The 11,865-nt window shown below is 42.2% G+C and overlaps 1 protein-coding gene across 1 annotated transcript in view; it reads left to right on the forward strand.

Annotated features, from left to right (window-relative positions):
* Window positions 1-3,294: 3,294 nt before the first annotated feature.
* Window positions 3,295-11,865, forward strand: part of MAN2A1 (mannosidase, alpha, class 2A, member 1) — a 219,436-nt gene continuing 210,865 nt past the window's right edge. Inside the window, exon 1 of the mRNA XM_009880484.1 lies at window positions 3,295-3,471. Coding sequence (XP_009878786.1) covers window positions 3,295-3,471 — 177 coding nt within the window. The remainder of the gene's footprint in view (window positions 3,472-11,865) is intronic.

The raw sequence follows: 11,865 nt of genomic DNA on the forward strand, positions 1-11,865 counted from the left end.
AGCGGGGAGCCGGGCCGGCCAGCGTGCCTCCTCACCGCCATCCACCACCGAGCTGCTCGGTTTTCGTGTTTTTGGCCTTTTTGTGTTGCCTGTTACTCCATAAATTACTTTTAATCAGTCGTTTAATAATGCAGAGTGAGTTCACCTCCGGGCCGGTGAGTTTTACCCGGAGATTTTACTATTCAGAGGCAGACAGACAGCAATTTCACATCTTACTGCAGAGAAGTGGGGAAGAGTAGCAAACGGCAGGGCAAAGATTTACACACAACGTTGGGTGATATATGTTGTACTAAAGAGGGAGATAAGCAAAAAGACATATACTTCAGAGAGGAAACAAAGACAGGGGCAGAGCCAGGGAAAAGAAGAAAAATAATGGCCACACACAAGAAGAACCATGGTGTGTTCTGTGCATACAGAAAAAAGCAGTGTGCAGCACTTGGGATGAAGGCAGAGCACAGACTATGCCATACAAAAACAAGGCGCGAGAAGACATGCTGCATATTGTCTGCAGTGATGGAGCTTCACCTGTTTTCAACTATTGCTCTCATAAAGTTTGGATATTGTTTGGATATATGATTAGTCATTCCTCAGGGAAATCTCTCATTATACACTTCATGTAGAATATTTGAACTAGCATACACTTTGTGTGAGCCGACTCGGGCAGGATGCAGGAATGACCACAAGACCATGGATGAAAGGCAAAGAACAAGTTTAATCTTAATACCTCACTAATTGGGGAGTCTCCGCAGCAACGTCTGAGCAGAGGGACATAAGCAGGGGATGCAGGCACTGCAAGGCGGGAGAAAGTTCTAGTTAGGAGTGTGTGAGCTCTAACTTGCTGTTCTCGCCTGCTTTCCAAGGGTTCAAGCAGGCATAATTTTCCACTGTGCTTTGATCTTCTTCAACAACAAGGCAGTGATCTCATGTATGCTAGATAAGGTGTCCCTGAGTCCATCCCAGGCTTACGTTATCTAAGTGCAGTATTCTACTTGCAAGCACACAAGGCTGAACAACAATTGTGATATGTGTGTTGTCCAGCACCCCAGGTGCGAGTCACTTGAGCGTGTTTACAGTCCTCCTCGCCATTCTTCCGTTACATTCCCACACACTTACATTTTTTGACAGTCTTGTCAGCATAAGTATCCGTATACTCTGTTCCAATAATAAATAGATTCAGTTTTTGCAAAAAAAAAAAAAAAAAAAAAAGATAGTAGATAATGGTATCGTAGCCTGCTTCCATCTACAACAAAAGCTCCAGTATTATGTTGGGTACACTCTAAACATAACAGTTAGGAATGAATTATTTGTGAACAGCAATATCTACTTGTTGAAACATAACAACCAAGATCAAGACTAAACTTCATCCCCAAAGAAGAAAACAAGTGAACACTGGACCTAATGAAATGTGATTTCTATGAATGTGTCCCATATTCCTGCGGCCACTCAGGAACAAGAGTCCCCCATTATCCATTCTCTTACAACTCCTCCCGTCCTCTCTCACATTACCAGTTCAGTTCTTGCTCTTCGGCTCTTTTGCCCTTCCATGTTTTCTGTAATTATTTTTCACATCCATCCAAGAAAAGCAAGAAGGCATATTGTGATTCCTAGCTTTTAATGTGCTGTGCTAATAACTAAGCCAGTACATGCATGCCGACTGCTAGCCAGGAAACTAAATATGAATATAAATGGCTAGCTCTATATATGTTTATAATATGTATATAAAAAATATATAACTATAATATAAATAATATATATTAAAAACTGTTTCTATATATTTTAAATGGCTAAGTGTAGAGTTCATGCTCAATAGAAGTGCTGACTTTGCTTTCTTCTTTACATAGCTGCTAATTTTTGTAGAACTTAAAGAATCTAAGTACGTTGAAGATGGTCACCTGACTAATAGGGATGAAGAAAAAGTGGAGGCATTCAATGCTTTTTATGCCTGAGTCTTTAATAAAACTGACAGACTTTGGGCTGTCCGGTCCCCTGAGTCAGAGGATCATGAGAGTGGGAACAGTGACCTTTCCATCTGTGGACACTGAAATTCTAAGGGACCAGCTGTATCAGCTGAATGTTCACAAGTCCATGGGGCCTGATGGGATTCATCCCCAGGCACTGAAGGACTAGCTAATGTTATGGCAGAACCACTCTCAATCATCTACCAAAGGTCTTGGGAGTCTGGGGAGGCCCACACTGACTGGAACCTAGCCAGTGTTAGTCCAATTTACAAAAAGGGTGTGAGGAAAGATCCAGGGAAGTACAGACCTGTTAGTCTAACCTCAGTATTTGGAAAAATTATGAAGAAGATAATACTGGGTGCTACTGAAAGGCATTTAAAGGAAAATGCAATCATCAGGCACAGTCAACATGGGTTCACAAAGAGAAAGTCCTGTTTAACTAATGGGATATCCTTCTGTGGATATCCCACATAAGAGGAACCTTATGAAATTCAGCAAGGGCAAGTGTAGGGTACTGCACCTGGGGAGGAATAACCCCATGCATCAGTACAGGTTGGGGGCTGACCTCCTGGAGAGCAGCTCTGTGGAAAGGGACCTGGGAGTCCTGGTGGACAACAGGATGACCATGAGCCAGCAATGTGCCCTGGCGGCCAAGAAGGCTCCTCCCCCTCTACTTGCCCTGGTGAGGCCGCATCTGGAGTATTGTGTCCAGTTCTGGGCTCCGCAGTTCAAGAAGGACAGGGAACTGCTGGAGATGGTCCAGCAAAGGGCTACAAAGGTGATTAAGGGATTGGAACATCTCTCATATGGAGGAAAGGCTGAGGGACTTGGGTCTTTTTAGTCCAGAGAAAAGACGACTGAGGGGGCATCTCATTAATGCTTATAAATACTTCAAGGGAGGGTGCCAGGGGGATGGGAACAGTCTTTTTTCAGTGGTGCCCAGTGATAGGACAAGAGGTAACAGGCACAAACTTGAATATAGGAAGTTCCACCTTAACATGAGGAGAAACTTCTTTACTTTGAGGGTGGCAGAGCACTGGAACAGGCTGCCCAGAGAGGTTGTGGGGTGTCCCACTCTGGAGACATTCAAAACCTGCTTGGACCCCTTCTTGTGCAACCTGCTGTGGGTGACCCTGCTGTGGCAAGGGGGTTGGACTAGATGATCTCCAGAGGTCCCTTCCAACCCTGACCATTCTGTGATTCTGTGATAAGGTCACCCACCTAGTGGACAAATGGAAGGTGGTGGTAGTTTTTTTAAAATTTTATTAAGGCTTTTGATACTGTCACACACAGCATCCTTCTGGACAAGTTGTCCATCTGTGGGATGAGCGGGTTCATGGTGCAGTGGGTGAAGAACTGGTTGAAGGGTAGCGCTCAATGGATTGTAGTGAGAGAAGCTACATCTGGTTGGGAACCGGCCATCAGCAGTGATCCTCACGGCTCAATTCTAGGACCAGTTTTGTTCAATATGTTTGTCAATGACCTGGATGCAGGAGTTGAATGTTTGCTGATGGTACTAAACTGGTAGGTGGTGTTGACTCTCTTGAGGGACAAGAGGTCTTGCAGAGGGATCTAGATAGACTGGAGCATTGAGCGATCATCAGTGGCATGAAATTTAACAAGTCCAAATGACAGATTCTGCACCTGGGATGGAGCAACGCCAGACACTAGCGTAAATGGGTAGAGGAGTGGCTGTGGAGCAGCCCTGCAGAAGGGGATCTGGGGGTGCTGGTTGACAGCAGGCTCAACATGTGTCAGCAGTGTGCCCTGGCAGCCGAGAGGGCCAACCCCATCCTGGGGTGCCCCAAACAGCATAGCCAACTGGTCAACTCTGCATTCAGCATTGGTGTGGCCTCACCTTGAATACTGTGTGCACGTCTTCTCCTCTCTCCTCTCCTCTCCTCTCCTCTCCTCTCCTCTCCTCTCCCTCTGGGGACTGAGGCAAATCTCCTCTCCTCTCTCATAACAAATCAAAAATGCTAACAAATGGAATATGATTTTATTCTAGGTCACATTGTTTAGGTAGTCTACTCAGATGCTAAAACACCACTATAAGATACAAAAAAATTGCTCTTATAGTCTGAAATTGGGCTGAATAATTAAAGCTGTTATTAAAGAATAACAATATTGAAATGTTTGCTTTATTGGTAAGATGTGGTTGCTATTCATTGCCATTACAAACTGATTAATATATCTTTTATATTGTGATTACTTAGGATAGGATAGGATAGGACAGGACAGGATAGAATATTTCAGTTGGAAAGGACCTACAACGACCATCTAGTCCAACTGCGTGACCCCTTCAGGGCTGACCAAAAGTGAAAGCGTGTTATTAAAGGCATTGTCCAAATGCCTCTGAAACACTGCCAAGCTTGGGGCATCGACCACCTCTCTAGGAAGCCTGTTCCAGTGTTAGGCTAGATGGGAACTTAGGTCACCTGTGTACTATTATCTTATTGATTCAGCCATGTTCCTTTTGCCCAGGCCTTCTAAAATACCTTTTGTACACATTAGCAAAAACTGAGCTCTGCAGGATAACTCACAGTAGTAAATGAGATCCTAACTACCAAAAAATTCCCAGGGCAACCAAAACAAATTAAAGTTTCATTAAAGAGACTGAATACACTCTACATGTATTTATAGCTCATAATAATGTACTAAGATGTATACAGGCTATAAAGCATGAGAAAAGTACTGCATGCAATCTTTCTATGTCCTAAAGTACTCTCTAAATAAAAACAATTTATAACTTAAATTCCTAGCAACGTCTCTGATTAATTCAATTCATTCAGCAGGGATATGTTGAATCAAAGTTTAGATCCTAGCAAACAGCTCTGTATTAAAAAAACAAAACAAACAACAAACAACATCCCCCCAGGCCCCCATGAAATTCCACAGAAAACCTACTACTCAAACAGGTACTGTCCTAGTTGTAGCTACAGACCTGAGACTATCCTAATCAATATACAAACATAATTCCTGTTTATTCATCAACCCAGCACACACTAGGATTAAAATTCAAAGGGCTGTAGTCAGGAAAATATTCTTTGTCAGGAAAGCACTCAAACAGATGGATGAAGGCATACAGCTGAACAAGTCAAAGGCTGCTAGCTTGCTACATTCTTGTATTTCTTACACTTGTGGTTGTGGAAATCTCTCCCTGCACCTCCTTTCTAAATTGCATCATGTTTAAACAGAAGCAGTCAACTTTTTCTGAGCTGAAAAAAAGAAAAAAATATTAAAAGACAATTAATTGCTTTTACTGTAGTAGTTACAGCTGTTACTTTGAACTTGCAACATCCTAGGCGTGCAACACACTTTAAAACTAAGCATGGAAGATCCAACAAAAAGGGTGAGATAAAAGCTTGTAACAGGACAAAACTGATCCCCTCTACTCAGGAGTGTGAGTGTGATATTGTAACACAGTAAAATGGTGACACTTCTTCCTTTAAGCCCACCAAGAGAAACCAATGCTGTCACAATGTTTGATTAGGTTTGTCAGCTCAAGAAAATGAAGCAATACTAGAATTAGTTTTTAAATATATAGCAAAATGTTTTGGTCACTAGTTTCAAGAGTTTGCACTTTTGGCCATTTATAGCAAGCTAACCAGCTTAATTGGAAATGCCTAACAATTGTTTTAAAATGGTTCTTCAGAATAGAATTACAAAATACTTCTGATACCAAAGCACAGGGTAGCTGAAGTAATTCTGTCAGTGTTCTCTGGAGCTGCTTGAAGCCCAGTGCATGTCTATGCACATCTCCAAACTTTGGCATAAAGTCCAATTTGTCAGGGCTGTGAGCATGAACCCCTTCTGGTGTTTAGTTGGCAGGGTGAAGGAGTACAGCTGGCTGCGTTCAAGGTGGGCGCCTTCACCAGTGCAGTGAAGAAAGCTGGAGACAAGGACTTGCTCCTCCTTACCCCCGGGGGGCTGTTTCCAGCTGTGGCTTTACCACTGGTGCCACAGCTGTGCAACAGCTGGTCTGCGCCCAGTCATGGACATCCCCGAGTCCAGCCCTGACCTGGACCCCCCAACTGGGCTTCCCAGCTCAGCCTACACCTGCGCCAGCATGATGGCCTTGCCAGGGCATCGCTGAACAGTGCCTGACCGTGATCAGCATCTCTGGCCCTGATCCTGACCCCTGCAACATTGTCAGTGAGGCTGCCGCTCCCGTCTGACCTGCTGTCACTCTCAGCTCCTGGCTCACCTTCCTTTGCAGAGCAGCCAGGCCTTGCTGCACCCTGATGCAATTTTGGTACAGGTTTTCTTTCTTCTTCTTTTTTTTTTTTTTGGCAAAAAGAAACAGTTTTGGAGTTTAAGGTTGGCAATTGTTTGTTTCTTGAGAGAGGGATCTCAAAGCTTTAGAGATAAGTAATGGGTTTAATCTGTTAGGAGCTAGATAAGTTGAGAGGTCTGCTATGTTATCATTCTTGATATCATGGTAATGATTAAATTAAAAAAATAAATCCCAGCCTAGTCAAGTAGAAAGAGCCAAAGTTTTGGAAAGCTCCTCAAAAGCTCAATAAAAGTGTCTTCTGAATTTGCACAGTGCAAGGATTTCTGCCTCTTGGAGAAGATAAAGATTACCATTCCCAGGCTCAGAGGAGATAAAGATTACCTTTCTCAAGCAGTCGTAGTGGAAAATGTGCCTGTGTCTCAGGATGTCCAGCCCAAAGCCTAGCATTTTAGTTTAAACCATCATGGAAGGGGAGTTTGTCTTAGCCTATTGGTTGTCTGGCAGATGTATTTGTAAGCATTGAACCAATTTCCGCTTTCAGGTGCAGAGATGCAGGTTCAAGCATAGACAACGTTGATGCATTTTTACTTCTGACGGCATTTCTGGCAAAGACAGCATGATCCTGGGAGTTGTATTTGGGTAACTGACAGTAAAGTTTGAGTTACTGTATTTTTTTCCGAGTTCCAAATGATTCTTTCAGTGTTTTTATTGACACCCTGGAATACACAACTGCTCAAGACACTCCTTTCCCCTTCTTGAAATAATGAAAAATTGGACTTGAGAGAAGGCAGATCTAATGCATTAAGGCACTTTTTCATTTAGTAGGTGCTATGAGTGAAGACTTGATCCTAAATTGGGAAAAAACTGTATGAGCTGTATAGCTGCTGCAAGCATGTCTTTGAAACCCTTGTATGTAATAATTGTTCAGAAATTACTACAAAAAACTATTATTTTGAAAACTGCCTGCTTTTTGTGAGGTTGTATGTATTTGTGTCAACAGAGGATAGGTTTTTTGTTTGTTTTTTTATTCTTTCTTGACAGAGTGAACTGAGCTTTTTTCTATCTTCGGCTACTGAAGTTAAAGAATCCTTAGCCAGTACAGTGACACCAATCCATAGGTCTTTGAATCTATTTTTCACTACTTCAGCATTTTTTTCCTTACTGACTATGGGTACTGTAATGAACTTTTAAAGTATGTGCACAGTCATATGTACCAAAATAGGTCCTGGCTTAACAAAGGGGGATAAGCCTATTTTAGACGATAATTACGCAGATGGCAATCTTACCTGTAGGTATTGTGGTTAAGATTTTCAAACAGGCTTAAAATAGGTGCGTCAGTGCCTTCACCACCAAAATAGGTAGCTTACATTTGATAGATTCTGGTCTCTTATACCTTTTATTGTGCAGTTTTTCTCAAAGTCAAGACTGTCTGAATCTTTACAAGTTGTTCTATGCAGGTAGTGCTATAGCAAGTCTTCATTTGAATGGCTAAGGAGTAATTTAGATGTGTACCTATAGATACCCATCCTATAATTATGTAGCCTCTGCTCATACCACCCTAGAGAAACTCAGACAGCTGCCTAATGCTGACAATATTGCTGCACAGAAAATATCACAGGGTCCTATCTCCTTAACATCGCATAGCAGGGACATGTTGGATACTGGCTGAAGTTCCAGGCAAAGTCTGCACTTGTTTTGCAAACAAACATTGTTATCCCTTTAATTCAAATGAGTCTAAGAAAGGCAAATACTGTTGTAATGAAAACTAATTTATGAAAAAGGTAAAATCTGACAGTTCTCAGATATAGCTTCATCAAAAAGCTATCTGGTCCAAAATTTGATGCCACCTACCTATTAGAAAGTTAAAATATTCAAGTTCCATGGTTAAATATGTCATATGTGCAGTTTGGTTTCCTAATTTTTCTGTCTGCCTGCCTCAGAGTTTTTTCTGCTTCTGTGTGTTGCAAAGGCAGTGAGTAGGACAGACTTCACTGCAAAAACAGCAGCACAGTTCACCCCATGTGGAGTAACTCCCATGTTTGTTCAGCATCAGTTCTTTTATCCGCAGGAGACCAGACCCATCAGTTCTTCTCTTCATGGAACAACTGATTTAAAAATGATACAAACAAGATAATTAACAGCGGGGCTGAAAATTCAAAATGTAAACTTTCCAAATTAAATAGGATGGCATAATTCATTTGCTAGAAATTGATTTTTTTTCACGAACCAGAATCTGTCTAGGAGTTATTATAGGAATTATCTTGCTACTTATCTTCATTCTGTTTCAGTAACAGCACCTGTAAGACTTTATTGATGTAACTAGCAAAGCAGATGGCAATTTTGCTAAATCTTGGAGAAAAAAGTGATTGATTTTTATACAGTCATTGTGTAGGACAACTTGAAAATATTAAAATGGATATGCATATTGACCTACTTCCAATCACGCCACTTTGTTATGTTTCTTGATAATCTACTGTACTATTGATTGCTAGATACTTACCTATCCTCTGGAAACTGCTGGCTGTGTTCATACCTCTTATGTATAAAACATCAGGAGATTGTTGGCAGTATCTGAGCATTCTCTGTAACTTCTGCAACCCTCGCAGATCGTACTGCGAGAGCCAAGTCTATTTTGTTTATTCTATTACATGCTTCAAGCTAATTTGCTTCCTGGCAGAGAAAGTGGAATATATACACAGTCTGAATTTTCTTTATTTATTGAGTTCATAATCTTCCCTGGCCAGTCAGATTGCTTATTCAAACTAAGCCAGTTGATAAGGATACAAAAAACAGTTATCTCACTTAAAACAGTTGCTGTAACATGCAAAATTATGCTCAACTTTATTTTTTTTTTACTGCTGGTGTGCACTTTCAAATAAAATGTATTGATTTTCGCAATAACAGTATTTTAATGTCTCATCCAGAAAATAAACAGTTAAAGAATGTTTTCACTGCAGCAGCATCTCATATAATTTCAAAAGAGAAAAGTCTTCAAATGACCATTCTACCTTTATAAGCATACAAGTTCAGATATTTTTCACCTACCACGTATAAAGCAATGGAAAAACTACCAGTCAGCTCTGATTAAGAAGCTGCACCACAGGACAGATTTGAAGAGACAGCATTCAGTCCTGTGTGCCCCGGAGATAGCATTAAGGAATGAGATCCAATACTACTGTCCTTACGTAAATCAGAACAGAAAATAAATATGGAGGTACTAGTCTGGCTATCTGCCTTCAAAAAAAGTCTTTAGGGAGAAACTAACCAACAAGTCACACAGAAGGCTGACTTGCAGAATTTCCCAAGTCTTATCTCTTATGTTAAAATAAATCATGGAAAATATTGCAGCATTATTACATGTAGATAATTTACAGATTTTAGGAGCTCATTGTTCAAAGTGAACATAGAAAAAATAAAGCCCACTATTACAAAGAGAGTTAGAATAAAATAAAATTATGTCTCTCACATTTGCAGACGCCAGCAATTAAATTTGGAGTGCCATTCACTTAAGCAGAAGATCCTGAAAAAAACCCTGGTGACCTATTCTGCCTGCAAAAACTCTAAGTCCTTTCAGCAATACCTTATACAGCTAACAAAAAGTGAGTGAGTGAGTGAAGGTTCTGAATGGTTTGCAAACCAATATATATTTCCAGCTTTTAGGGGCTTTATCATACAAAATTTAAAAATTATACCATATGCTTTTGAAACAGAAAAAAATTAAAAGCTCCTTTCCAAAATGAATTTTCACAGTTTCACCTTACGAAACCATCACCTTATCTATTAATTTCTGGATGGATTTTTTCCTGAATGGAGATATTTCCACAGAGGTGTTTCTTCTGAAAAACTGGTATTTTCAAAACGGAGTTAATTTTCAAGCATCTCTGACCTGCAAACACACACAGACCTAGAGCACTTCCTTAGCCTGTATGAATATGCAGACATCATAGCACAACGTGAATACTTATTATCTATTATTATCTGTTTTAAATTTTCTATTTTTTCAGACAAAACAAAACATAAATATTTGCACCAGCCCTGAAGAGCTTGCAATGTAATGGTACTGAGCCAAGGGAAGAGAATTCTCACAGTACAAGAGGACATCAGCTGGTGACTGGCTACATGCGCTCAATATGAAGTTTTAGAAATGGAAGGATATTTTTCAAAGAATTCAGTATGCAATGCATTCCTACAACCTGTCACTAACGGTCAGCTAGCCTCCTGTGGACTTCAGTTCAAATTGCAGCCAATTATTATGCTGAAAGGCTGTTCCACCGCTTTCTCTGTGGAGGATCAAGGGGTGAATTGCCCTGCTGTCTATTGGGCCTGCTAGCCAGCTATGTCAAGGTTTCCAGCAGGGTCTCCCTATGCACTTTACCCCTGCCATTTACAAGAAGGAAAGCTAATACTAAAGGATAACTGTAAGTATCTTACACAGCTTCTGGGTTATCACGATGCTCCAAAGCATCCAGCTATTAAATGAGACAAAACTGGGAGGTTTTGGTTAAAGATGAAGACACTCAGTAGCAGATCTAGGTCTTGGGACTTGAGCTGCAGAGGTGCGGGGGCAACATCTGCTGGCTGCCCCTGAAGTCAATCCTCAGAGGAGGCAGCTGTAGCCAATGTAAAAAGGTCAACATTTTCAGCTCCAGAGGAAAACCACCACATCTGGACAGTGTCACATGGATCCACCTTAACGACACTGGCTGGTGGGTAGAGCTGTAGGTTGCAGCAGAGGGTGAGCCAACGCTTGCTGAGCTCCCAGCTGCCATGTCTGTAACCAGCACCTGAGCAGGCGAACTTACAACTAGCTTCAGTGCCTCAAACTTGTGCTGCAGCTGTTTTCAAAGATGTTTTTCCTCTCTGAGCTTCATCCTGTCAAGTATTCCTGAAACCCTGGCCTGAGAGACACAACATAGCACGCAGCAGGGTGCTGGTGCCTGCACTATGCAGGTGAGGTGGCCAAGCTTGGGCGCCCAAGGCCCCGGCTGCCTTGGGGACATGTTTAATCTCGCGAGGGACATTCAGTGAGGAAGGGAAAAGCCTCCCCTGGGAATGCAGGCAGCAGTTTTATGTCTGTGGTTAATGAACCCTCAGGGACTGGTAGTGGGACCAGTACTATTTAACATCTTTGTGGGGGACATGGATGTTGGGATGGAGTGCAACCTCAGTGAGTTTGCCGATGGCACCAAGCTGTGTAGAGCAGTCTACACGCTGGCGGGAAGGGATGTCATCCAGAAGGACCTGGACAGGCTTGAGAGGTGGGCCCATGCCAACCTCATGAAGTTCAACAAGGCCAAGTGCAAGATCCTGCACGTGGGCCAGGGCAAACCCAAGCACAAATACAGGCTGGGTGGAGAATGGATTGAAAGCAGCCCTGCTGAGAAGGACTTGGGGGTATTGGTGGATGAGAAGCTCAACATGAACTGTCAATGTGTGCTTGAAGCCCAGGAGGCCAACCATATCCCAGGTTGCATCAGAAGAAGCTGGGCCAGCAGGTCAAAGGAGGTGATTCTGCCCTTCTACTCCACTCTCATGAGACCCTGGGTCCCCCAACGTAAGAAGGACATGGACGTGTTGGAGTGGGTCCAGAGGAGAGCCATAAAGATGAGCAGAGGGCTGGAGCACCTCTGCTATGAGGACAGGCCGAAAGAGATGGGGCTGTTACGCCCG

The sequence above is a fragment of the Charadrius vociferus genome, unplaced genomic scaffold, assembly GCF_000708025.1.
Source record: "Charadrius vociferus isolate BGI_N301 unplaced genomic scaffold, ASM70802v2 scaffold272, whole genome shotgun sequence".
Classification (NCBI taxonomy): domain Eukaryota; kingdom Metazoa; phylum Chordata; class Aves; order Charadriiformes; family Charadriidae; genus Charadrius; species Charadrius vociferus.